At 42.3% G+C, this 27,462-nt stretch overlaps 1 protein-coding gene across 2 annotated transcripts in view; it reads right to left on the reverse strand.

Annotated features, from left to right (window-relative positions):
• Positions 1–11,462: 11,462 nt before the first annotated feature.
• LOC124789474 (zinc transporter 9) overlaps positions 11,463–27,462 on the reverse strand; it is a 208,305-nt gene continuing 192,305 nt past the window's right edge. Inside the window, exons 11-12 of one of the 2 annotated variants that reach the window (XM_047256843.1) lie at positions 14,582–14,695; positions 11,463–13,302 (exon numbers count right to left, since the gene is read on the reverse strand). In XM_047256843.1, the coding sequence (XP_047112799.1) occupies positions 13,258–13,302; positions 14,582–14,695 (159 nt within the window). In that variant the 3' untranslated portion in view covers positions 11,463–13,257. The remainder of the gene's footprint in view (positions 13,303–14,581; positions 14,696–27,462) is intronic. The other variant, XM_047256842.1, reaches the window with a different exon arrangement.

Here is a 27,462-nt window from a genome sequence, read left to right on the forward strand (position 1 = left end):
TCAACACCGTCAACAGCTTCCTCTAAGTTTACAAATCTATATATTTATGTTTGCTTTCCTTTAACTTATGTTAGAAAATAAAGGTCAGTATTTCACATGTTCCTACATTTCTCCAGAACCAAAACTCATCTTACACAAATATACAGTCTTCTGCAAATTATTTGTGTCAGTATTTAGCAACCATGACACTGTAAAGTGATAATTTGGTAATATTACACCTTTTAGAATTATTACATTCTTCTTCAAGTCTGAAGGAATTTCCCCAGTCTCATATGTCTTGCACATCAGGTGCGATAGTTGTGTCATGACTGGCTCTATCAAGGATATCCATAATTCTGAGGGAATGACAGAATCTTCCGGGGCCTTGTTTCCACTTTAGGTCTTTCAGTGCTCTGTCAAACTTTTCTCACAGTATCATATCTCCTATTTCATCTTCATTTACTTCCTCTTCCCTTCTTATACTTTGCAGAGTCCATCTATATACACCACACATTTTCATCTTTCTCTTCCTTGCTTGGTACTGTCTTGCTATCTGAACTCTTGATATTCATACTTTTACTTCTCTTTTCTCCAATGGTCTCTCTAATCCTCCACAAACACACACACAAAATTCAAGCTTTCACAACCAACGGTTGCTTCATCAGGAAAGAGGGAAGGAGAGGGAAAGACGAAAGGATGTGGGTTTTAAGGGAGAGGGTAAGGAGCCATTCCAACCCCAGGAGCGGAAAGACTTACCTTAGGGGGAAAAAAGGACAGGAATACACACACACACACACACACACACACACACACACACACACACACACGCACACACACACACAAGCAGACATTTGTAGAGGCAAAGAGTTTGGGCAGAGATGTCCGTCGAGGCGAAAGTACAGAGGCAAAGATGATGTTGAATGACAGGTGAGGTATGAGTGGCGGCAACTTGAAATTAGCGGAGGTGAGGCCTGGTGCGTAACGAGAAGAGAGGATATACTGAAGGGCAAGTTCCCATCTCCGGAGTTCTGACAGGTTGGTGTTAGTGGGAAGTATCCAGATAACCCGGACGGTGTAACACTGTGCCAAGATGTGCTGGCCATGCACCAAGGCATGTTTAGCCACAGGGTGATCCTCATTACCAACAAACACTGTCTGCCTGTGTCCATTCATGCGAATGGACAGTTTGTTGCTGGTCATTCCCACACAGAAAGCTTCACAGTGTAGGCAGGTCAGTTGGTAAATCACGTGGGTGCTTTCACACATGGCTCTGCCTTTGATCGTGTACACCTTCCGGGTTACAGGACTGGAGTGGGTGGGTGGGAGGGTGCATGGGACAGGTTTTACGCCGGGGCTGTTACAAGGGTAGGAGCCAGAGGGTAGGGAAGAGGGTTTGGGGATTTCATAGGGATGAACCAAGAGGTTACGAAGGTTAGGTGGACGGCGGAAAGACACTCTTGGTGGAGTGGGGAGGATTTCATGAAGGATGGATCTCATTTCAGGGCACGATTTGAGGAAGTCGTATCCCTGCTGGAGAGCCACATTCAGAGTCTGATCCAGTCCCGGAAAGTATCCTGTCACAAGTGGGGCACTTTTGGGGTTCTTCTGTGGGAGGTTCTGGGTTTGAGGGGATGAGGAAATGGCTCTGGTAATTTGCTTCTGTACCAGGTCGGGAGGGTAGTTGCGGGATGCGAAAGCTGTTTTCAGGTTGTTGGTGTAATGGTTCAGGGATTCCGGACTGGAGCAGATTCGTTTGCCACGAAGACCTAGGCTGTAGGGAAGGGACCGTTTGATGTGGAATGGGTGGCAGCTGTCATAATGGAGGTACTGTTGCTTGTTGGTGGGTCTGATGTGGACGGACGTGTGAAGCTGGCCATTGGACAGATGGAGGTCAACGTCAAGGAAAGTGGCATGGGATTTGGAGTAGGACCAGGTGAATGTGATGGAACCAAAGGAGTTGAGGTTGTAGAGGAAATTCTGGAGTTCTTCGTCACTGTGAGTTCAGATCATGAAGATGTCATCAATAAATCTGTACCAAACTTTGGGTTGGCAGGCCTGGGTAACCAAGAAGGCTTCCTCTAAGTGACCCACAGGATCAACATAGCTCAGCTTTAACCAACATTTTTTTGACTTTTCTCACACCTGATCTCCAGTTGCTTTCTAGTTCACCTTTATCTCTCCCCATATATTTTCATTTTCATTTCAGCCTCATGTTACACTTTCCACCTTCTACTGCCATGTCACCCTCACAACATCTCCACGACGACGCCATTAAGTTTTATTTACATTCCCTCCGCAAGCATGCCTTCGCCCTAGCCAGATTACGCTCCCATATTTTATTTAATCAGGCTTGTCTGACATTTGGCATTACCCCCAAAGGCCTCACACTTAAAGTTCCCATCTCTGGCTGCAACCCTTCTTTCCATCAGTCCCTATACCAGTTCCAAACTGAACAATCCATTGCCTTCACCCACCTAATCCTTCACCTACACATCAACTCAGCCAATGAACACACCCGTCAACTCCTATCCTTAATAAAAGTCCTCAATCTTTCCTCTCCCACATCCACACCGGCTGTTCAGAGCATCCTCCTACAGGCCAACCGCAAATTAGAACAGCATGCCACCCTCCACCTCAAAAAACTATCCAATCTCCTGGTTTCCCACCTCCAGAAAGGCAACTCACTCACCCTTCACAACCTTTCCAGCAAACCTCAACCTCCTCTCATTGCACACAGACCCAGTCTCTCGCATCTACTGAATCTCCCACTTCCAGCTCCACTCCCCCCGAAACCTCAAAATTCTAATAAACACAATCTGAAACCACAACACCCTAATTCAGTAGTTAACCTTTCCTCCAAACCTCTCTCCCAATCCGAAATCTCTGTCCTATCCAAAGGCCTCACCTTCAGCTCCACTCCCAGATTCAACCCAACAGCCCTCGTCAAAGATTTACTGTCCTACACTTTTACTCTGTGCTGGAAATATCACTTTGCCATGAAGAAAAATGATCCTAATCCTACTCCTAATGATCCAACTTCCCAAGACACTATCCAAATTGAACCCTGCCTGGAACAGTTCCGTCCTCGTCACAGCGGGACCCACCTCCTCTTCCTCAAAATCACCCTCTCCAAACCTTCCAGGAATTCCTCACTTCCAGCCTTGCCTCTCAATCCTTCTTAAAAAACCTTAATCCTACTCCCAACATCACCACTGCTGAGGCCCAGGCTATCCGTGATCTGAAGGCTGACCGATCCATCGTCATTCTTCCGGCGGACAAGGGTTCCATGACCGTGGTACTTGACCGTCGGGAGTATGTGGCTGAGGGACTGCGTCAGCTTTCAGACAACACTACATACAAAGTTTGCCAAGGTAATCCCATTCTTGAAGTCCAGGCGGAGCTTCAAGGAATTCTCAGAACCTTAGGCCCCCTACAAAACCTTTCACCTGACTCCATCAACCTCCTGACCCCACCGACACCCCACACCCTACCTTCTTCCTAAAATTCACAAACCCGATCATCCCGGCCGCCCCATTGTAGCTGGTTACCAAGCCCCCACAGAACATATCTCTGCCTACGTAGATCAACACCTTCAACCCATTACATACAGTCTCCCATCCTTCATCAAAGACACCAACCACATTCTCGAATGCCTGGAATCCTTACCCAATCTGTTACCCCCAGAAACCATCCATGTAACCATTGATTCCATTTCCTTATACACAAACATTCCGCACGTCCAGGGCCTCGCTGTGATGGAGCACTTCCTTTCACGCCGATCACCTGCCACCGTATCTAAAACCTCTTTCCTCATTAACTTAGCCAGCTTCATCCTGACTCACAACTTCTTCACTTTCGAAGGCCAGACATACCAACAATTAAAGGGAACAGCCATGGGTACCAGGACAGCCCCCTCGTACACCAACCTATTTATGGGTCACTTAGAGAAAGCCTCTTGGTTACCCAGGCCTGCCAACTCAAAGTTTGGTACAGATTTATTGATGACATCTTCATGATCTGAACTCACAGTGAAGAAGAACTCCAGAATTTCCTCTACAACCTCAACTCCTTTGGTTCCGTCAGATTCACCTGGTCCTACTCCAAATCCCATGCCACTTTCCTTGACGTTGACCTCCATCTGTCCAATGGCCAGCTTCACACGTCCGTCCACATCAGACCCACCAACAAGCAACAGTACCTCCATTATGACAGCTGCCACCCATTCCACATCAAACGGTCCCTTCCCTACAGCCTACCATATTTACTCGAATCTAAGCCGCACTCGAATCTAAACCGCACATGAAAAATGAGACTCGAAATAAAGGAAAAAAAAAAAAAAATCCCGAATCTAAGCCGCACCTGAAATTTGAGACTCGAAATTCAAGGGGAGAGAAAAGTTTTAGGCCGCACCTCCAAATCGAAACAAAGTTGGTCCATTGTAATATGGGATGCAATTTAGGTCGAGTGAATGACGATGCAGCTACAGTAGTTTGGTTCGAGTCGTAAGCTTAGCAGTTAAGCTTTGGTTCAAATGGCTCTGAGCACTAAGGGACTTAACATCTGAGGTCATCAGTCCCCTAGAACTTAGAACTAGTTAAACCTAACTAACCTAAGGATATCACACACATCCATGCCCGAGGCAGGATTCGAATCTGCGACCGTAGCGGTCGCGCGGTTCCAGACTGCAGCGCCTAGAACCGCTCGGCCACTCTGGCCAGCAGTTAAGCTTTACCAGGTAGCCATTGCTATGCGTCAGGCGCTCTGTCCGTGTTTATACGGGTACCCTTCCTTTGTCACATGCTTCGTCTGGTTTGAATCGATTGCTTATTTTGCTTTGATCTGATAAGTGCTGTTTTCTTTGTTATAGGTGTTTACGTCACTCTAAGCTGAAAATGCGTTACTGTACTGTGTCATGCACTGTTTGTCGCATTCTGATAGTGCGTGTTTACAGCCTGTCGCCGCTCGTGGCATAGCTTGCTTTTGGGAGCGCTACCGCCGCTTACAATTAAAAAAAAAATCGTCTCATTAGCGAAACAATGGCAAGAGACTGCTATTTGTTGTTGCTTACACTGCTGCTTTCTTTGATAATGATCAACAAGAACCAAAAATAATAGACTGCGTATGATAGAACATGTTCTGAACGAGAGTTAGGCTAAAATTTTTCTCCGTTTGAAAATCTTTGAGGCCGCTTCTTTAGTACATCAAATTCTGCACAGAAATTAGAGTCATCTTAGATTTAAAAATCTAGTCAGTTGCCGTGCTTCATTTCTGACTGTATCACTATTAGGCATAAGAATAATACGAATATAAAGATGACACAATATGTATATTCTTCCGCGTTTGCTGATGTCTCACTCTAGTTTCGTAGTTTATTAGGCAGACAGGATTTAAATGAGATAGCAGCAAACATGAAAGAATACATTGCAAAATGTTTATATTCTTATTATTCTTATGGTGAAGAGAAAACTGCATGTGATTCACATTTCATCAGGTTCCTATTGGCAACCATCTCTTCTCACAGGTAGGACAAAATTCAGAACGTAGATTTGGCCATATTGACGAACATCCCAAACAGTCTTGCCAGTCGGATTTTCGTAGTACATTGAAATTCTGCTACATTCGAAGATGAACAATACGGAGTTTGTATTTACTTCGTTGGATAATGTATGAAAATGCAGTGGTCGAAACTCGGGGCAGAGAAAAACAGTTCGTCTTCCACCTTTTTTTTTTTTCATTTATTTACTGACGCAGAGGTTTTGGCACCAGTATTTATCTTTGTGCCTGCAAAGCATGCCTGTGTAGCGCTACATATATTCGACGGCAGAAGTTAGTTGTGGCGGCTCCTACCAACATTTTTCAGAACTTCCGCTTGCTTTGCACTCGATTCTAAGCCGCAGGCGGTTTTTTGGATTACAAAAACCGGAAAAAAAAGTGCGGCTTAGATTCGAGTAAATACGGTAGGTCTTCGTGGCAAACGAATCTGCTCCAGTCCGGAATCTCTGAACCATTACACCAACAACCTGAAAACAGCTTTCGCATCCCGCAACTATCCTCCTGACCTGGTACAGAAGCAAATTACCAGAGCCATTTCCTCATCCCCTCAAACCCAGAACCTCCCACAGAAGAACCCCGAAAGTGCCCCACTTGTGACAGGATACTTTCCGGGACTGGATCAGACTCTGAATGTGGCTCTCCAGCAGGGATATGACTTCCTCAAATCCTGCCCTGAAATGAGATCCATCCTTCATGAAATCCTCCCCACTCCACCAAGATGTCTTTCCGCCGTCCACCTAACCTTCGTAACCTCTTGGTTTATCCCTATGAAATCCCCAAACCACCTTCCCTACCCTCTGGCTCCTACCCTTGTAACAGCCCCGGCGTAAAACCTGTCCCATGCACCCTCCCACCACCACCTACTTCAGTCCTGTAACCCGGAAGGTGTACACGATCAAAGGCAGAGCCACGTGTGAAAGCACCCACGTGATTTACCAACTGACCTGCCTACACTGTGAAGCTTTCTATGTGGGAATGACCAGCAACAAACTGTCCATTCGCATGAATGGACACAGGCAGACAGTGATTGTTGGTAATGAGGATCCAGACAGGCACAGGCTGTGAAGCAATCATTGAAATGAAGAATGTCATGTTGGGCAGCATGCTCAGCAATGGGGTGGTCCAGTTGTTTCTTGGCCACAGTTCACTGGGGCCATTCATACAAACATACAGCTTGTTGGTTGTCATGCCCATGTAAAATGCAGCACACCATCCAGGATGCCCCACTGTGGCCAGTTAGTGTGCCCTCACTAAGAGAATCGCTGCTCTTGTAGACCAACACCTTCAGCCTACTACCCACAACCAATCCTCCTAAGTGAAAGGTACAAACCATTTCCTCCACCAACTCTCCACAATTCCTTTACCACATCGTGCCCTGCTCATGATTATTGATGCCACCTCCCTTTACACTAACATCCCTAAACCCAATGGCCTTACTGTTACTAAATTCTACCTTTCCCAATGGTCAATGGAATCCCAAACCAACAACCTCCTTCCTAGTCACCATAATCAACTGTATCCTCACCCACAATTACTTCTCCTTTGAAAGCATTACCTACAAATATGGAATCAGCTATGGGCACACACATAACACCATCCTACGCCAACCTATTCATCAGCCTTGTAAGGGAATCTTTCGTAAACACCCAGAATCCCAAACCCCTTATCTGGTTCAGATTCACTGATGACATCTTTGTGATCTGGATTGAGGGTGAGAGCACCGTATTCACATTTCTCCAGAACCTCAACACTTTTCCCCCATTTGCTTCACCTGGTCCTATCCAACCTAACAACCCTTCCTCAATGTTGACCTCCACCTCAAAGATGGCTACATCAATACCTCTGTCCATATCAAACCTGCCAACCACCAGCAATACCTCCACCTCAACAGCTACCACCATTATATACCAACAACTCCCTTTCATACAACCTAGCCACCTGAGGCTATCACATCTGTAGTGATGAGCAGTCCCTCTCAAAATATAACCATGGTCTCATCGAGACCTTCACAGAACGTAATTACCTTCCAAATCTTCTACAAAAACAGCTCTCCCATGCATTATCTTCTCAGTCACCCACCATCTCCCAAAATCCACTGTCTGGTCACAGAGGAGCACTCCCCTCAGTTGCACCCAGGACTGGTGCAACCGAATCACATTCTCCGCCAGGGTTTCGACTACCTCTCGTCATGCCCTGAAATGAGAAGTGTCCTACCACATCTTCCACAGTGACATTTCACTGCCCACCAAACCTATACAATATCCTTGTCCATCCCCAGACAACTGCTGCTCCCAACCACTTGCCTCATGACTCACATACCTGTAGGAGACATACTTGCAAGACCTGTCTCATACATCCTGACAATACCACTTATTCCAGTCTGCTCACAAGCATCATCTATCTCACCAGAGGCACAACTACCTGTGGAACCAGTCATGTGATCTACAAGCTAAGCTGCAGCAACTGTGCTGCATTCAACATGGGCATTACAACCAACAAGCTGTCAGTCTGCATGAATGGCCACCGACAAAACTGTAGCCAAGAAACAGCTGGACTACCCATTGCTGAGATGCAGTCCAACAAAACATCCTTCATTTCAATTACTGCTTCGCAGCCTGTGCCAACTGGATCATTCCCACTGACTCCAGCTTTTCTGAAGTGAGCAGGTGGGAACCCTCCCTGACCTCACCCTTCGTTAGTCATTGTCCTTACCCACCCAGCCCCTTTTCTGTTCCACTACATGGCCCTCCATTCAGCCCTCTGTCTTTTTACTTCTCTCCTTTCCTGGAACCTCCCTCTTCTGTCTAACCTCCTGACTACACCTAGCTGCTCCACCATCTCTCCACCTCATCCCTGTATGCTCCCACAAGTAGCACTTTCCACCCCCTACATCTAACTTGCTACCCCCCCCACCCCTGCCCCAGTCTCCTCCTTACCCCACTACCAGGTCTCTCTCCCATGACATGCTGCTGCTTGCAGTCTGTTTTCAGCTGCCAGGGACTAGTCTCGTGCGTGCGTGCGCGCGTGTGTCTTTGTCCAAAAGCTTATATCTTTTAGCAGTATTTTTTATTGTGTCCGTCTCCAACTCAATACCACCTCTATTGGTGAGTAGTAATCTATCCTTTTCCGTACTGCTGTTATGATTAAAAATTTCTGTTTCGTGGTTTAGTGGATCATATACATGCCATTAGAAAATGTTTTAAATGAGATGACATCCTGTGAATTAGTTTAGGAAACAAGACACTAACAGTAGTAGGCATTATATTATTAAGCGACTATCCCAGAACACCACATCAGTTGCAGGTCATCTATCAAACAGCTTCCAGGGCAACAAAAATTTGATTATCAATACTTCGTGAAATTATTGACCAAATAAAAAATTTTTAAGTACTTTCATAATACGCTCATTGAGAAGTATAGTCCCGAGTTAAAGTTCAACACAATAAGAGAAGTATTACACACAGGAAATGTGTGCTTGACCTGAGAAAGCGTAGCTGACGGCATATAAATAGCCACAACTTATTCACCCAATATTTTTGAATGGGAGCAGTTAACGACTCCCAACAAACTTTAAGTAATTTCAAACCTTTAAAAAACTTTTTCTCGATGATGCCGCCCCCCCCCCCCCCCCCCCCCCCCACACAGACACACAAAATGATGAAATGAAAGAAGTTTATTGCTTACTACAATACATTTTCACTGTTTGTGCAGTTAAACTTCGGTGCAGATCTGAAATTTTAATTTATTACTTCTTTAATACTACAGAATCTATTTGCAACATAGTTTGCAGACAGTATCCACATGCACCACTGAATTTAGCTACAAAATTATATTATTTTACACTCATGTCTCAGGAGGTCATCTAGTGTTTCTTAATAAGGGCACTTAGCAACTTCCAAGAAACTTTAAGCATAATTTGAAACCTTTTCTAAACCTTTTCTCACATACATATTTAATGTCAAATACTGAAGACACTAACTCAATTGTAATCAGATGTTTGAAGGTGTTTTATAAATGGGAGTTATATTCTTTAAAGATTGGGAGTCTACTGGTATTTAGCTGTTTGTGCAGAAAAACAACTGACAGAGAGAAGTAGCACATACTGGCTTTTTTTGAAAAAGAGAAATTGTTTACATCTAAAATAAATAAGAACGTTAAGAATCTTCTCTCGAGTGAAGCCTTATAGGGAAGGGCAATGTGGACAGTAAGCAAAACATACAGGGTGGTCCATTGATTGTGACCGGGACAAATATCCCACGAAATAAGCGTCAAATGAAAAAACTACAAAGAACGAAACTTGTCTAGCTTGAAGGGGGAAACCAAATGGTGCTATGGTTGGCCCGCTAGATGGCGCTGCCATAGGTCAAACGGATATCAACTGAGTTTTTTTTAAATAGGAACCCCCATTTCTTATTACATATTTGTATAGTATGTAAAGAAAAATGAATGTTTTAGTTAGACCACTTTTTCTGCTTTGTGATAGGAAGGGAATAGCTTATAAAATGTGTTGCTACAGAAAATTGAAGATAAGAGGGTAGATCAGGTAACTAAGGAAGAGGCACTAAATCAAATATGAGAGAAAGGAAATCTGTGGCACAACTTGACAGGACTCATTCTGAGACATTAAAGAATAGTCTGATAATTGAGGCTAGTATGGGGCTAAAACTTGTAGAGGTAGATTAGGGCTTTGCAGCAGTATCTTCAAGTGGGTGTAAGATGCAGTAGTTACGCAGAGGTGTAGACACTTGTACACAATAGACTTAGTGTGGAGAGCTGCATCGAATCAGCCTTTGCACTGAAGACCCCAACACAACAAATCATTACCCATGGACCATGGCACATATGAAAAAAGTTTTCGTATCACAGATTGGCCAATATCTACAGTTCAATGCCATTTTATATTAGCTACACTTATACAATGAATAGTTACCTTGTTCCATGGACAAAATATGTATTTACATCTGTCAATATCACCTATCTTTTTTGAATGTATCACTAATTGGGATTTGTAATAGTGACTTAATTAATATACAACAAAAACTGTAATACACTTACAAACTAAGAGTGTTTTGAATTAATTCTAGTGAATAACACTTATCTAATAGTTCCACCTCACAATCTGAACATCACACCTGTATGCCTAGCCTGCAGTGTTGACCCTTTCAAATAAAGCAAGCCTTGTCACGAACAAGGCAGCATAAGTCTCTTCCTGGTGTACAGAATTCCAGCTGCTGCAAGAATGCGAAATACGATACTTTTGTGATCACCGAGATGCAAACTCAAGACTGTACCATTGAAAATGATAAGACTGAGTAACTATTGCTCCACATTTCATTTCATTGAAAAATGTGATTTCTGTCTCAGCTGGAGGCTGTTCTTTATTTCTGTTTAATTCTGAATACTTTTATTGTTTATTTTTTTGTACATGAAGATTTTGTTCAGAATTATAGCCGTCCCTGTTTGCTACAAGAATACTCTTAGCACCCATTCCATTAAAGACATGATTGTTTCTACGTCAGCCGGTCCTCAGTATGCACTATTATTTTCATTGACTGTAATATATCTTCTCGCCTCTACTGAGGTACTGTAGTTATCTCTCGTGTTTCTGTTACTGGCCTACAGTGTTGGATATAGACAATGAAGACTAGCAACTATTACGGAATCATTTCAAGTTCTTTCCAGGAAGGTGCTACTCTTCATCAGTACATCCACTAAGATTGTACAGCACTAGTGCTTCAATTTCAAGTCTTATATCTTGTTCCTCATATAATCAAATTGTAGGAGAAAGAGCTAAAAATTAAGATATGAAGTCTGCTATTAGTTGAATCACAATAAACATTTAAAATTTTAAACTGAAAGACTGACATTCTTTGCTAAGTATCAACACAAGTGATTCAAGCAAAAGATGTTTACAACAGGAAGAAATGTATATTTAAAAACAATAACAGTGTCAACAATGGGGCTGAGTGACCACTGTGCAGTAAATCAAATTCCTCGAATTATGGTAGGCATACTGCTACACTACGTGCCATGCAGCCAAGAATATTAAGCCCTGCCAGAAAAAAGTTCCATTCTTTTCTATGACCAATTTTTATTTGAAAACTATTCCCTTTCTGTTAGTCAACAAAGTGTTAATCCACTGTATCTACACTGACATTCATGCCATTCAGATTTCCTTTGTCTTTAAACTGCCTATGTAATCTTCAGTCATAAGGTCCTTCCCATTAACTTTTAATTCATATCAACTAACACCATAGATCTGTCTACTAAACATTGCAAAACAGCACGCACATTAATCGCGGGTATGTTCAAAAAGCAATCAGCTACAGTTACAGTGTCAAAGTTTGAATGAAATAATAAGCAAGATTTCTGACTCACTCTCTCAAACCCACTCTCTGCACTACAGCAATTTATTTGAAAATTAAAAGGTTACTATGAAAACTGAGACAATATATATAAAAAGATTTCAATGCTTTAATCACCATAAAGAAGCTTTGGTATTCGCATAACTGACATCGACAATAAGTAACAATACTGAACAATTAAAATATTTTCTGAAAATGTTACGGCAAGTAAAACATACAGTAATACAGCAACCTTTTAAGAATCACAAATGTTACTGAGAATCATTTCTATTCAGATTTTAAAATGTACATGTGTCACTGTCAGAAATGATTTTAACTTCTGAGATATGTGAACATTTTAGAAATGATTATGTCTAAGCTATCAGAAATGTTAGGGCATCCCAAGTCATCTTTTAGTTATTGCTTCAATATATCTGAATCTACACTTGTATTGAGAGAGGCCATTTAAGTAAGCTACATTTAATTTATTTCTGCTTCAAATGCACATATTTCAGAAATGCCCTGTTATCACCACCTAGTCACTTTTTGCACATCATATTTTCATCTGCTATCCAGAACATTTCTGAACCAACAGGAACTTGCAGTAAGTCTTTTAAATCAGAAACATATCTTATTTAGATCTTTCAGGCACATATTTTTAAATAAAGTTGGAAATGTGATGACCTGCATAACACATTTCAGTCCCTCAAACTCTCCAACAAAATATGTATGGCTATAATTTTATCAGTCATATATTTAGCTTTTAAATTCTTGCTGTCTAATGGAGATAATAAGCTGAAAAGCTGCTGAGACTCAGTCTGACTGAATTTCGTATCGCAATACTACTATGTTCACAGAGTATATAACACCATACAATCGAATAATATAGAGTGGAAATTGTTTTGACTACAATGAAATGTCATTTCACATCATTGTGAGATGTCAGCTTTTCTCAAACACTGTATACCTATGGGTCAAGAATTTCACCTTTCTAGTTTCAATCTTTCAGTCATGACAAGACCACTAGGAGTTTCACTAAATTACCTCTGTGTAAGATCAAGTTCAACAAAAATAACAGTAAGTTATCTGCAACATGAGTCAAACAATGGATGTGATTTTACAGCACACCACCACTGGATCTCCTTGGATGAATAGTAAATGCTGCTGAAAGTCACAGTAAGTATAAGAAACTTGTGTGTTCCATTAAAAGCAGCTCACTGAGTCTACATTTACATTCCCTCTTCCATACAAAAAATAAATACTTCTAAGCATCTCAATGGTCTCCTGTAACTTAGCTATTCAATCTGCAAATGTAACCATCCACCATTGTCACACATCTTTGCAGCCAGACAGTATGGATGAAGTACACATCCTCAGAAGCTCATAGAACTTCCAGGTCACAGTGCCGTATTTCCGGGTGTTTTTCCTGTAACAACACATCTTTGTTTAAATCAAGTCTTTATATAACAAAGAAACTAATACTTTGAGGGCAATGCAAAAAGTTGTGGCCTGGCAGTGAAATATAGAGCTTATTAAGGCAAGAATGAATTTCAATAGTGCCCTCCCCGGTTATGTCAGTGCATACAGTCCAACATTTTTCTACCAAGTAGATTAACCCACAAAGTACAATTCTGCAAGGTGTGCAGATCACTACAGTATGCTCTTCCTTAGATTTGAAACATTTTCCAGCCACATATTCTTCACATGTAACATGCCAAATCAGGTGAATGTTCCAACAATTTGTATCTTAAACCCCTCAGAGTTCCCACTGTAAAACAACCAGCTCAGACTCGGAGTTATTATCTTTTTTCCTTTTCTTTTGCAATTCAAGGCTCTTCATACCTATTTTCTATCCAGTTGGTCCTAATGAATTCCATGGTACTCACAAGCTGTTCTTGCAAGGCAACAAAAGCCATGCCCTTCTTAGCAGATGATACCTGACTTCACCTTTATCCCAGTGCACCATTTGGTTCCATCAGTAACCAATGTGTTAAGTTGACAGAGACATAATTTGCTGCAAACAGATGCACATTAATCACAGTGAGAAAGCAGCTGACAGTGACATGTTTTCAGCAGATAATAGATTAGCCTACTTGCTATTGTGGTTTTATTTCTTGTATGAAGTAGTATACTCCCAGATTGTCCACAGTTTCAAGTTGGTAACTAAATCACTGCATTCTTTCCAATACCACCTGAATGTTCCAAAAAATCTGTTCTGTAATACAGCTCCCATCTTTCACTAGGTTTTCCCACAGTTAACTTCTCAAAGAGAGGGGACGACACTATTTTAGTTCTTTCTTGCCTGATACACCAATGTTGTCAGCTTCTTCGGACATGTTCAGTCACTGATTTTCCAATACTGTGTGCCATAAGTTACACATAAACAGTTTTCAAGAGGAGTACAAAAGTTCAGCTGCCATTAACTGATCATTTTACGTGAACTTTGGCATTAAGCTGTCCAAACTTAAGAGAGTTTTATGAAGGCACAATATTCCATTACACCTATTTGGAGGAATTTGAACATATAGCATGAGTACTTTATGAATCTATATCTATTTAGCAAGTGAAATTGCCACTTGACTTGCGTTACTGCACAACATGCACCAACAAAGTTTTAAATAACACCATCTCTGTCATCCCAACAACTTCTCACCATGCCGTTGTACATTTAAAATGCTGCATAAAGGAAACAAAATTTTACTTACACGAAGTTTCATTTCAATCCTATCTATCTCTCCACCCATCATATCTACGATGTTTTCACCATGTTTGAGCAGAAAGTTCTCTAACTCATCAATATTTTTCATTTCTTTCACTTCCTGCAATAAAGAAGAATCACTATTAAAAAAGACACAATGAAGATGCATTAAGCACCAGAATTTTTACTGCTAGAGTACTGAAAGTGCAACTTAAATAAAGTACTGAAAAACAAACAGAAATATTCAGATGTAGTTGACTCATTGGATAGTTATTTTGCCTTAGTGAACACATGTCAAACAGAACTTCACAATATAAAACAACCGTTCTTGTTTAATGTGCAGCACTCCTTCACTCACATATTACACAAGGTGTCAGAAGTATGATCATATGGGATATCAAGTTAAATTTGTGACTGAATTGAGGACTTCTTGGCAGAGAGGACACAGCATGTCATCTTGGATGATGAGTCATTGTCAGGTTTATAAAAGTAACTTCAGATGTGCCCCAGGGAAGTATGTTAGGACCTTTGCTGTTCACAGTGCATATTAATGACCTTGCAGAGAATATTAATAGTAAAATCAGGCTTCTGCAGGTGATGCAGGTATCTATAATGAATTACTATCTGACAGAAGCTGCATAAATATTCAGAAAGATCTTAATAAGATTTCAAAGTCATGTACAGATTGGCAACTTGCTCTAAATGTTCAGAAAAGTACAATTTTGCACTTCACAAAATGAAAAACCGTTGTATCCTATGACACTAATATCAATGAGTCGCTGCTGGAATCAGCCAACTCATACAAATACCTGGGTGTAACACTTTGCATGGATATGAAATGGAATGGCCACATGAATTCAGCAGTGGGTAAAGCAGGCATAGATTTCAGTTCATTGGTAGGATACTGGAGAAGTGCAATCAGTTTACAAAGGAGATTACTTACAAATCACTCGTGTGACCAGTTCCAGAATATTGCTCAAGTGTGTGGGACACATACCAGGTAGGACTAACAGGGGATATTGAAAGTGTACACAGAAGGGCAGCACAATGGTCACATGTTTGTTTAATTCATGTGAAAGTGTCGCAGAGATAAAGGAACTGAGCTGGAAGAGACTTGAAGATAGGTGTAAACTATCCCACGGAAGTCTATTAACGAAGTTTTAAGAATCGGCTTTAAATGATGACTCTAGGAATACACCACAACCCCATATGTATTGCTCACACACAGGTCAAGAGGATAAGATTAAGATAATTACTGCACGCACAGAGGCTTTCAAACAATCATTCTTTGAGTGCTCGATATGTGAATCGAACAGGGAGAAACCCTAATAACATGTACAATGGGACGTACCCTTTGCCATACTCCTCAAAATGGTTGCAGAGTATAGATGTAGATGCAGAAGACACCAGTGATTCACTGTGTGTCATTTTTGCAAGTGATATTACTGACACTGTTAATTTGAATGGGAAAGAAAATATTCAGTTTAGAGTGACAAAAGGCAGCCCATTGTGTAATGAAACATGAGGTTAGTCTAATAATAAATTGTTTATCTGGCCATGAGAATAAAGCATCTTCATCAATCATATTTAACTATGGGGAAAGAAAAGGAAAATTAAACAAAATTGTACATGCTGACCCACTTTATTCATAGACAGTTTACCGAACGAAAAATGAGAAGAAGTTTTCCAAAGACAAACAGCAGATGAAAAATTTAATTCTTTCCTAAAAATATCCTTACAAAATTATGAGTCTAATTTTCCTTTGCAATAGGTCAGGATGATTTATAGTGGAAGCCAAGAAAAAGGGTGGCTATCATCTCGGATCAAAATAACTTGTACTTGGAAGAAAGTGTTTCATTTACTGCAAAAGACTAGCCCCATTCGTGAATTGAAAATGCACTACAAGAATTATTGACAATTCTTCACCAAGTCATCAGAAAGGCTAAAACCATCTACTATGACCAGAAAATTCAAAGTTCCAAGAACAAAGTGAGGACATTGTGGAGCACTATCACGTAATGGTGTGTAATGAAAAACTCAACTACGTACACAACACTGAATCCCCAGACACCATTGACAATGAGATAGATTATATGAAATTAAATGTGTTGGCTACTAAATTGAAAAAAATTCTTCCTAACAGAGGCTGAAAACAGAGACACAATATCATCTATGAAAAGCATATAGAATAAGTTTATTTACATGAGCAGTGCACACTCCACCACACTACACATCAGTTTTGCTAACTCATCTGTTAGAGAGAACACAAAAATCATTAGGGTAATAAAAAGTAGTAACTATTCTGGTATCTTGAGCATTTTTTAAAATCTCGATCATTTTGTGCCTCCAAAGCTGCATAATGTGAACGTTAATAAAAACCAGAATAGCTGGTATTGAATGTGTGTTTATTATGCTGTGACTGATTTCATTCTAAATGAGTATCTTCTGGTGAAAAAATGTGCTTTGCCATGGCCTACCAGACAAAACGCTAAACGGCATACATCAGAACATGGTGAGCACAGCAATTTAGTTTGCCAAGTGCCCAAGACAAGCAGTCAGCAGTATATGCAGGGAACATAACAACACACAACACTATACTCGAATGGCTGCAATGGTATATCAGCCAAAGTACTAAAATTTGTTCCAATTTGGTAGAACCACGCTTGTTTTAGTGTTAGAATCAACCAATGAGTTGAAATACCTAGGTATGCAGTTGTGACACCAGCATGCACAAAAGTGGAGATAAGTGACTGACCTCTCAATGCAGGCTGATATCCTTCATCGAGTGTGTTCACAAGTTTTTGAGAAGATATCGTATCTCAGAATACTGAACCATATTTCTGGGAGAAAACTTTTAGTAACAGTTGAGTTTGGTTTCTGCTAAGTCTTCTGTACCGAGAATATATGATGTCATAAACTCAAAGTAGGACTGAACAACGAACATAATCGAGTTGGCATTTTTTGTGATCTTGTCATAATCTCTGACTGTGAAGATGATAAAACTCCACTACCGAAACTAAAACAGTATAGCAGTAAAGGTCTTCCCCCTGCATGGTCTGAGTCATACCTAAGATTAAATTCACAGTGGGGAAACATCGAATACGTCATGTCACAGGGTTCGATGCTCGGGTTGTTCCCATTTTTGGTCTACACGAAAGATTTACCGGGAACATTGGAGGATTCTTAAAAAACAGCAATGTTTGCTGATCACACAAGTATCGGGCCCAAGCACGTCCAGGAGAATGATGGAATAGACTTACAACTTGTTCACAGCCAGCAACATAACCCTTAATCTTACAAAAAATCAAGTTATGCAATTTCAAATAAATAAAATGACTGTAGGTACCAGAAGTACAGATCAATGGTCACACATTACATGAGACTAAATGTGTGGAGTTTCTGGGGATCCAAATGGATATAAACCCAGGTAAGCATGTAGATAAGTTAACCAAAAGGCTCAGTTCTACCTGCTTTGCACTCAGAAATCTCTCCAATCTTGTCTTGCACAAATATCTTTCACACCTGTCCAGTTGGCTTTCCCTCAGTCTGTTTTTGGCAAACTGAACTTCAATCCAGCAGCTATTTTGACCATCTGCGATCTTTCTTCAAGTGACATGACCAGCCCAATGTCATTCTAAAATATACACTTTTTCAGTTACGTCAGTCACATTTATTATATGCCTGATATACACTGTTTTCTTTCTTTCTTTCTTTCTTCATGTAGTTCCACATCACTCTTTCCACTTCTCTTTCAGTTACTATCAGTTTCCTAACAACGAACTCATTTAACACCCGTATCTCAGAGCTATACATTATTACTCACAGTATACATCGGTCAAAAACTGTTTTTTTCACTCTTACACTTGCATGCCAACATACATACTCCCTAATGGTATTTCTGGTGAATAACAAGAGTTGATTTGGGATGGACACAATAAGTTACAAACACAAAACACGAATTAGAAATAATTTTCATGGAGATTACGAATATCTCACTGGGGATTCAAAATTGAGTTTTATACTCTGGTGCAAAAGCCCATTACTGGTTGCCAATGGACATCAGACAGAAAACTGAACAACCCCAAATATTTAAAACCAAAGTAAAACAATACCAGCAAGCCATTCGTTACACCATTTACCAGAATACTGGGGATTAAGGATCATTTGTAATCTAGAAGTATTGATCATAATTATCAGTTACTGTAGACAACTTCTAGCCAGAATTTGTTGCCAATATACTTTACAGCAGTTGCTCCTGCCTGTTAATGTGTAGCTGAACTCATTTCACATACCTAATCGGCTCTCCTTCATGACAGCAATTGAGCGCACAATTACAATCAAACACGTTTCTACATACCTGTTTCAGGAATATACACCTTCAGTTTCCTATTGAACACCCATGTTTGATTCCTGTGACATGACCACACAACAAAACCTGATAGTGATAACCATATTACAGAAAATTCTTCATACACTTAAGTTAAAATACTTATAACTCAAGAGCAGCACTTTTTTCTAATGCCACGTACATGCAGCTGAATTTGTCCGATGTGGTACACGATCCCACCAGATGGCAGTGTCTTAACCCGAGTCGCCCAACTCACAGGAAACACGTGTGTCTCACAAATACTGACCGAGGTATATTGTTTAATAAGTGTGCAATAACTGAATTCTTTTAAGTTTATATTTGTTAATAACTGTAGATTGGGTAGGTCCAGACCTGATTCCTTCTTATTATCACTTCAATGATGATAAGTGGAAAGGAAACTGACAGATGGCTATTGTAAGATCTGACTTGCAGATACGTCATATTGTGACTAGCCAAAATTGTTTCACCTAAAGTATTTTAAAATTACATACACCTTTTTGGGGAGGGCAACAACAGCTCGGAGACATTATGAATAACAATAACTGTTATAACGTCAAGTTTAACAAATATATTTCAGAATGACACAACACATATAAGTCACTGAGTAAGTTGACAAGCAAGACATGTGTACACGTTAGCATTCGAATGAGCACTGAGTCCCAGTCTAGTGGCCGCTGCTCGGCTGGCCGCTTAGGTGGCGCAGCTGCTGCATGGCTGGCAGACAGCACCGCACGTAGAGGACGCACGTAATTGCGCGGCGGCGCTTTGAATGATCGGCGAGTCACAACACTTTTCCCCCCTTTGAAATTGTTGCACTGGTCCTGATGGAGGTGTCCTGGAGATGGCTAACGTCCATAGGCGTTGTTTTACTTGCCGTAAAGTCTCGAGGAGGAGGCTTCCCGTACGGACAGAAGTGTCCCCGATTATAACGGGTCGAGATGACACGAGACGTAGGAGTCGAATCTGCTGGGGCCCCCTGCACCAATCTGCCCTTTGCGGCAAGTGCAGTTGATATGACAGGAGACATGGGTGACGTGTCGGCGTCCGTTGGAGGAGGAGGCGAGTAGATTTGCTATGAGAGAGGATGGTCATCCGGTTCCTGCATGGGCACATCTCCTGGTGGCGTCCGTTCTTGTGCTGGCATCACGATGACAGTGAGAGGGCTGCGTTGTGAGTATTGAGAGATGCCAAAATCCCCAGCGTCAGGTAGGGCCAAAAGTGGTGCAGCGGTATTCGGAACAGGCGTTGCTGGCACACGAGGCCGAAGCTGGTCCGAATGACGCACTGCAACACCCGTGTCCGTCTGGATTTCATACAGGCATCTGCCACGGTGTCTTAAGATGCCGCCCGGGCTCCATTTTGGCCGCCTGCCATATCCCCGTACCCAGACGAGGTCGTCGGCGGTGAACCGGCCAAGGGAAGGCACCCGTGGCCGTGAGGTGGGAAGCCACAGAAGATGAAGTAGCATGCGGGGCTGTCGGCCATGTAAGAGCTCAGCCGGGCTGTGGTCGCCCATGGGGGTGAAACAGTAAGACGCCAGAAACTGCAGAAGCGCATCATCAGCAGCAGAAGAAGTCAGAAGTTTCCGCATCTGAGCCTTAAATGTGCGGACCAGTCGTTCAGCCTCACAGTTGGATTGTGGATGGAACGGCGGGCCGTGACATGCATAACGCCGTGACGAGCACAAAAATCCGCAAATTCAGAAGAGGCAAATTGCGGACCATTATCAGTAACAAGAGTAGAGGGGAGGCCTTCAAAGAAAAAATGCGGGCGAGAGCACTGGTGGTTGCCGTGGTGGTAGGCGACGTGCAACAGACAATAAAAGGAAAGTTAGAGTAGGCGTCAATTACGAGGGGACAATAAGTACCTAAAAAGGGTCCCGCAAAGTCAGCACGAATGCGCTCCCAGGGCTTCTCAGGCGAAGGCCACGGTGACAAAGATGACTTCGGGGCAGCGGCCTGTGACGCACAAGGGCCGCAGGCAGCGACCATGTGTGCTATTTCAGAGTCGATGCCAGGCCAGTACACATGACGGCGCACCTGAGATTTAGTGCGAGACACCCCAGTGCCCTTGGTGAAGGAGGCGCAAGACCGAAGCACGCAAAGACGCAGGTACCACAACACGCGGCGAAGCATTGTCAGTGGAGAGGAGGATAACACCATCCCTAGCCGTGAGGCGGTAGCGCAAAGCGTAGTAGTTCTGCAACGGATCAGAAGTCTTAGCGGACGGGCAATCTGGCCAACCCTTCTGAATACAGCGTAAAACCCGGGAGGGCGTAGGGTCAGAACCCGTAGGAGCCGCCAGCCTGTCCCCAGTGATGGGGAACCCGTCCACAACCCGCTGCTCGGCAACATCCAGGTGGAAACACAAAAGTTCGTCCCTATCGAATGCCTGATCAGGACCCATGGGAAGGCGAGAGAGAGGATCAGCATTTGCATGTTGAGTCGTTGGCCGGAAATGAATCTCATAATTGAAACGAGACAAGTAAAGAGCCCAACGCTGGAGGCGGTGTGCAGCCTTGTCGGGAAGTGACGTTGATGGATGAAACAAGGAAACAAGGGGTTTGTGATCCGTAACAAGATGAAATTTTGAGCCATAGAGAAAAACACCAAACTTATGAAGAGCATAAATAATGGCCAAAGCTTCTTTCTCAATTTGAGAATACTTTTGTTGGGCATCTGTGAGCATTTTGGAGGCATAAGCAATGGGTTGTTCCGAACCGTCAGAAAAATGGTGCACAAGGACTGCACCGACCCCATATTGAGAGGCGTCTGTGGCAAGAACAAGATGTTGGCCAGGTCGATAAGTAGCCAGGCACGGGGCCTGTTTCAGCATAGTCTTCAATTTCTGGAAAGCCGCTTCGCATGACACGGACCAGTGAAAAGGCACGTTTTTATGCAACAGGCGATGCAACGGCTGAGCCACTGAAACCGCAGACGGTAAAACTTGTGATAGTATGCTATTTTCCCCAAGAAGGCCTGCAGTTCCTTAACAGATGTAGGGCGAGGAAGGGGATCGATCGCAGCGACAGTTTGCTGAAGCGGACGAATACCATCCCGAGAGAGTTGAAACCCCAAGTACATAATAGATACCTGAAAAAATTGTGATTTCTGAAGGTTACACTTAAGACCGGCAGTCTGTGAGACATGAAAAAGTGTGCGGAGATTTTGAAGATGTTCTTCAGTGGTGGAGCCAGTGACAACAATGTCGTCCATGTAATTGATACACCCAGGGACAGTGAGCAATAACTGTTCCAAGAATTGCTGAAAGAGAGCAGGGGCGCTGGCAACCCCGAATGGCAATCGTTGGTATTGATAAAGGCCGGAAGGTGTGTTAAGGACCAGAAACTGCTGGAAGCAGCGTCGAGAGGAAGTTGTTGATAAGCTTCTGACAGGTCTAGTTGAGAAAAATACTGGCCTCCAGCAAGTTTAGTGAACAGTTCTTCAGGACGGGGCATAGGATAAGTGTCGATGAGGCATTGAGCATTTACAGTGGCTTTGAAATCGCCACAGAGACGAATATCACCATTTGGTTTAGCAACGACAACGACAGGAGAGGACGACTCACTGAAAGTGACAGGAAGCAAGACCCCTGAAGTAGTGAGACGATCCAACTCCCGTTTTACACGATCACGAAGGGCCACAGGAATGGGCCGAGCCCGAAAAAACTTAGGCCGAGCAGTGGGTTTGAGCGTGATATGAGCTTCAAAGTCGTTTGCACGGCCTAGCCCAGGAGAGAAAAAGGGACGAAAATGTCGTCGACAAGGAATCCAGTTGAGCATAAGGAATAGCATCAGAGACAATATTGACAGAGTCATCTATGGAGAACCCAAAAACGCGAAAGGCATCGAAACCAAAAAGATTTTCTGCGTTGCTCTGGTCGACCACAAATATGGGAACAGTGCGAGCGACAGATTTGTAAGATACCTCAGCATTAAACTGTCCCAACAGAGAAATCTTCTGTTTATTGTAAGTCCGTAATTGCCGAGTGACAGGTGACAAGAGTGGAGAACCCAACTGAAGATACGTCTGAGAATTAATTATAGTGGTAGCAGAACCGGTATCCACTTGCATGCAAACATCTTGACCAAGGATTTGGACAGTGAGGAATAACTGCCCTGAAAGGGAAGAAGTGCAATTGACAGACAACACAGAATCAGAACCAGCGTCATGTTCATGAACATCATGTATGCGGTCGGATTTGCAAACGGAAGACACATGACCTTTCTTTTTGCAATTGTGACACACAGCCCAACGTTGGGGACAATCCTCGCGTGAATGTTTCGTAAAACACCGCGGACATGAAGGAAGTTGCCGGGGGTTTTGCTGCAGTTTCTTAGTGGGTTGTTTACGGCTAGGCCGAGGCTGCGCGTGGGAGCGCACTGCGACCACGTCGGCCGGTGGGGACACGCCGCACGCGGGGTCAACAGCGCACAGAGGTTGTATTTCCCCGACATCACCCCGCGCCTCTATTTGCGCCCCAGCGGCACGAGAAATTGCAAAAGACTGCGCAATGGAGAGAACTTCATCTAGAGTCGGATTCGCCAACTGAAGGGCATGTTGCCGAACTTCTTTGTCGGGCGCCGACCAGATAATAGCATCTTGTACCATGGAATCGGCATAGGATTCTTTGTGAACGTCAGTAACAAATTGACACTTTCGACTGAGGCCGTGAAGTTCAGCAGCCCAAGCGCGATAGGATTGATGTGGCTGTTTTTGACAAAGATAAAAGGCAACACGAGAGGCTACCACATGCGTTTGCTTTTGAAAATAGACAGACAGAAGTGAGCACATTTCAGCAAAGGACAAAGATGCAGGATCCTTCAAAGGAGCCAATTGCGACAACAACCAATACATTTGAGGTGAAATCCAGGAAAGGAACAGAGACTTACATGATTGTTCGTCCGTGACATGAAATGCCAAGAACTGCTGTCGAAGACGTTTTTCATAATCAGACCAGTCTTCCGCCATCTCATTGTAAGGAGGAAAAGGAGGTACAGCCAACGACGAGAAATGCCCCGCATTTGACGCCGCGCCAAAATTGCGAATCGCCGCTGTTAGAAGCATTTGTTGTTCAAGGAGATTTTGCAACAGTTGCTCGACAGTAGCCATGGAACCCTGTGAGTCAACGGTGAAAAGGAAAAATCCACTACCTCGTCGCCAATTGTTATAACGTCAAGTTTAGCAAATATATTTCAGAACGACACAACACATGTAAGTCACAGAGTAAGTTGACAAGCAAGACATGTGTACACGTTAGCATTCGAATGAGCACTGAGTCCCAGTCTAGTGGCCGCTGCTCGGCTGGCCGCTTAGGTGGCGCAGCTGCTGCATGGCTGGCAGACAGCACCGCACGTAGAGGACGCACGTAATTGCGCGGCGGCGCTTTGAAAGATCGGTGAGTCACAACAATAACACCACTCAACATTCAGTAACCATTGAAATTTTCATAAAAATTACAACAATTAAAAAGTCAAGAATGATGAAATGTTTCCGAAAGCTGCATAGTTGTATGAAAGTGCTTTATTTGTAACTACTGATATCTCATCACTGTGTGTGCATCTTCAGGTTTATAATGATTATATTTCCATAATGTCTGTGGACAGTTACAGAGTCCCAGCTTTCAGGAAGTTATTCACGTTAACCACCATATGGAGGCTAGCAATATGTTGGAACGCAGGAGACCACATTGTTCTTAGTAAACACAGTATTCTACCTTCCAGTGTATTGCTAATCTCCACAGGCTCTTTAACGTGTATAACTTCCTGAAAGCTGGGACTCTGTAACAGTCCACATACATTATGGAAATATAACCATTATAAACTGAAGATACATCTATACTGACGTGAAACCAGTAGTTGTGAATAAAGCACCTTCATATAGCTATGCAGCTTTTGGAAACACCTCATTATTCTTGACTTTTTAATTATTGTAATTTCTATGATAATTTCAATTGTTACTAAGAGTTGAGTGTTGTTACTGCTAATTGTATTTTCAAATTATCTCAACTGTGAACTAGATGGAACAAAATTTATGTAAATGCTACTGGAAACAAATGAAACTGTATACTTTCAGCAACATCACTATTTCATCCTCAAAAAATGGGTAACTATGATTACGTTGAGTAAATATCACACAAAGTGTGTGAGACACTAAAAATTCAGAGTGATAATATGTACTACAGCAAATGCACCATATTGTTATTAAAATTGTGCCAATATGTTGTTGTTGTTGCTTTTTTTTTTTTCCAGTCCTGAGACTGGTTTGATGCAGCTCTCCATGCTACTCTATCCTGTGCAAGCTTCTTCATCTCCCAGTACCTATTGCATCCTACATCCTTCTGAATCTGCTTAGTGTATTCATCTCTTGGTCTCCCTCTACGATGTTTACCCTCCACACTGCCCTCCAGTACTAAATTGGTGATCCCTTGATGCCTCAGAACATGTCCTACCAACCAGTCCCATCTTCTCGTCAAGTTGTGACACAAGCTTCTCTTCTCCCCAATCCTATTCAATACTTCCTCATTACTTATGTGATCTACCCATCTAATCTTCAGCATTCTTCTGTAGCACCACATTTCAAAAGCTTCTATTCTCTTCTTGTCCAAACTATTTATCGTCCATGTTTCACTTCCATACACGGCTACACTCTGTATAAATACTATCAGAAATGACTTCCTGACACTTAAATCTATACTCGATGTAAACAAATTTCTCTTCTTCAGAAACGCTTTCCTTGCCATTGCCAGCCTACATTTTATATCCTCTCTACTTTGACCATCATCAGTTATTTTGCTCCCCAAATAGCAAAACTCCTTTACTACTTTAAGTGTCTCATTTCCTAATCTAATTCCCTCAGCATCACCAGATATAATTCTACTACATTCTGTTATCCTCGTTTTGCTTTTGTTGATGTTCATCTTATATCCTCCTTTCAAGACACTGTCCATTCCGTTCAACTGCTCTTCCAAGTCCTTTGCTGTCTTTGACAGAATTACAATGTCATCAGCGAACCTCAAAGTTTTTATTTCTTCTCCATGGATTTTAATACCTACTCCGAATTTTTCTTTTGTTTCCTTTACTGCTTGCTCAATATACAGATTGAATAGCATCGGGGAGAGGCCAGAACCCGGTCTCACTCCCTTCCCAACCACTGCTTCCCTTTCATGTCCCTCGACTCATAACCGCCATCTGCTTACTGTACAAATTGTAAATAGCCTTTCACTCCCTGTATTTTACCTCTGCCACCTTTAGAATTTGAAGCAGAGTATCCCAGTCAACAGTGTCAAAAGCTTTCTCTAAGTCTACAAATGCTAGAAACGTAGGTTAGCCTTTCCTTAATCTTCCTTCCAAGATAAGTCGTAAGGTCAATATTGCCTCACGTGTTCCAACATTTCTACGGAATCCAAACTGATTTTCCCCCCAGGTCGGCTTCTACCAGTTTTTCCATTCGTCTGTAAAGAATTCGTGTTAGTATTTTGCAGCTGTGAACTATTAAACTGATAGTTTGGTAATTTTCACATCTATCGGAACCTGCTTTCTTTGGGATTGGAATTATTACATTCTTCTTGAAGTCTGAGGGAATTTTGCCTGTCTCATACATCTTGCTCACCAGATGGTAGAGTTTTGTCAAGACTGGCCCTTCCAAGGCTGTCAGTAGTTCTACTGGAATATTATCTACTCCCGGGTCCTTGTTTCGACTTAGGTCTTTCAGTGCTCTATCAAACTCTTCACACAGTATCACATCTCCCATTTCATCTTCATCTACATCCTCTTCCAATCCTATAATATTGTCCGCAAAAACAACGTCCTTGTATAGATCCTCTATATACTCCTTCCACCTTTCTGCTTTCCCTTCTTTGCTTAGAACTGGGTTTCAATCTGAGCTCTTGATATTCATGCAAGTGATTATCTTTTCTCCAAAGGTGTCTCTAATTTTCCTGCAGGCAGTATCTATCTTACCCCTAGTGAGATAAGCCTCTACATCCTTACATTTGTCATCTAGCCATCCCTGCTTAGCCATTTTGCACTTCCTGTCGATCTCATTTTTGAGACGTTTGTATTCTTTTTTGCCTGCTTCACTTACTGCATTTTTGTATTTTCTCCTTTCATCAATTAAATTCAGCATCTCTTCTGTTACCCAAGGATTTCTACTAGCCCTCGTCTTTTTACCTACTTGATCCTCTGCTGCCTTCACTATTTCATTCCTCAAAGCTACCCATTCTTCTTCTACCGTATTTTATCCAGGTCCCATCTCCTTAAATTCCCACCTTTTTGCAGTTTCTTCAGTTTTAATCTACAGTTCATAACCAATAGATTGTGATCATAGTCAACATCTGCCCCTGGAAATGTCTTACAATTTAAAACCTTGTTCCTAAATCTCTGTCTTACCATTATATAATCTATCTGAAATCTGTAAGTATCTCCAGGTTTCTTTCATGTATACAACCTTCTTTTATGATTCTTGAACCAAGTGTTAGCTATGATTAAGTTAAGCTCTGTGCAAAATTCTACCAGGCGG

This window comes from Schistocerca piceifrons, chromosome 3 (assembly GCF_021461385.2).
Source record: "Schistocerca piceifrons isolate TAMUIC-IGC-003096 chromosome 3, iqSchPice1.1, whole genome shotgun sequence".
Classification (NCBI taxonomy): Eukaryota; Metazoa; Arthropoda; class Insecta; order Orthoptera; family Acrididae; genus Schistocerca; species Schistocerca piceifrons.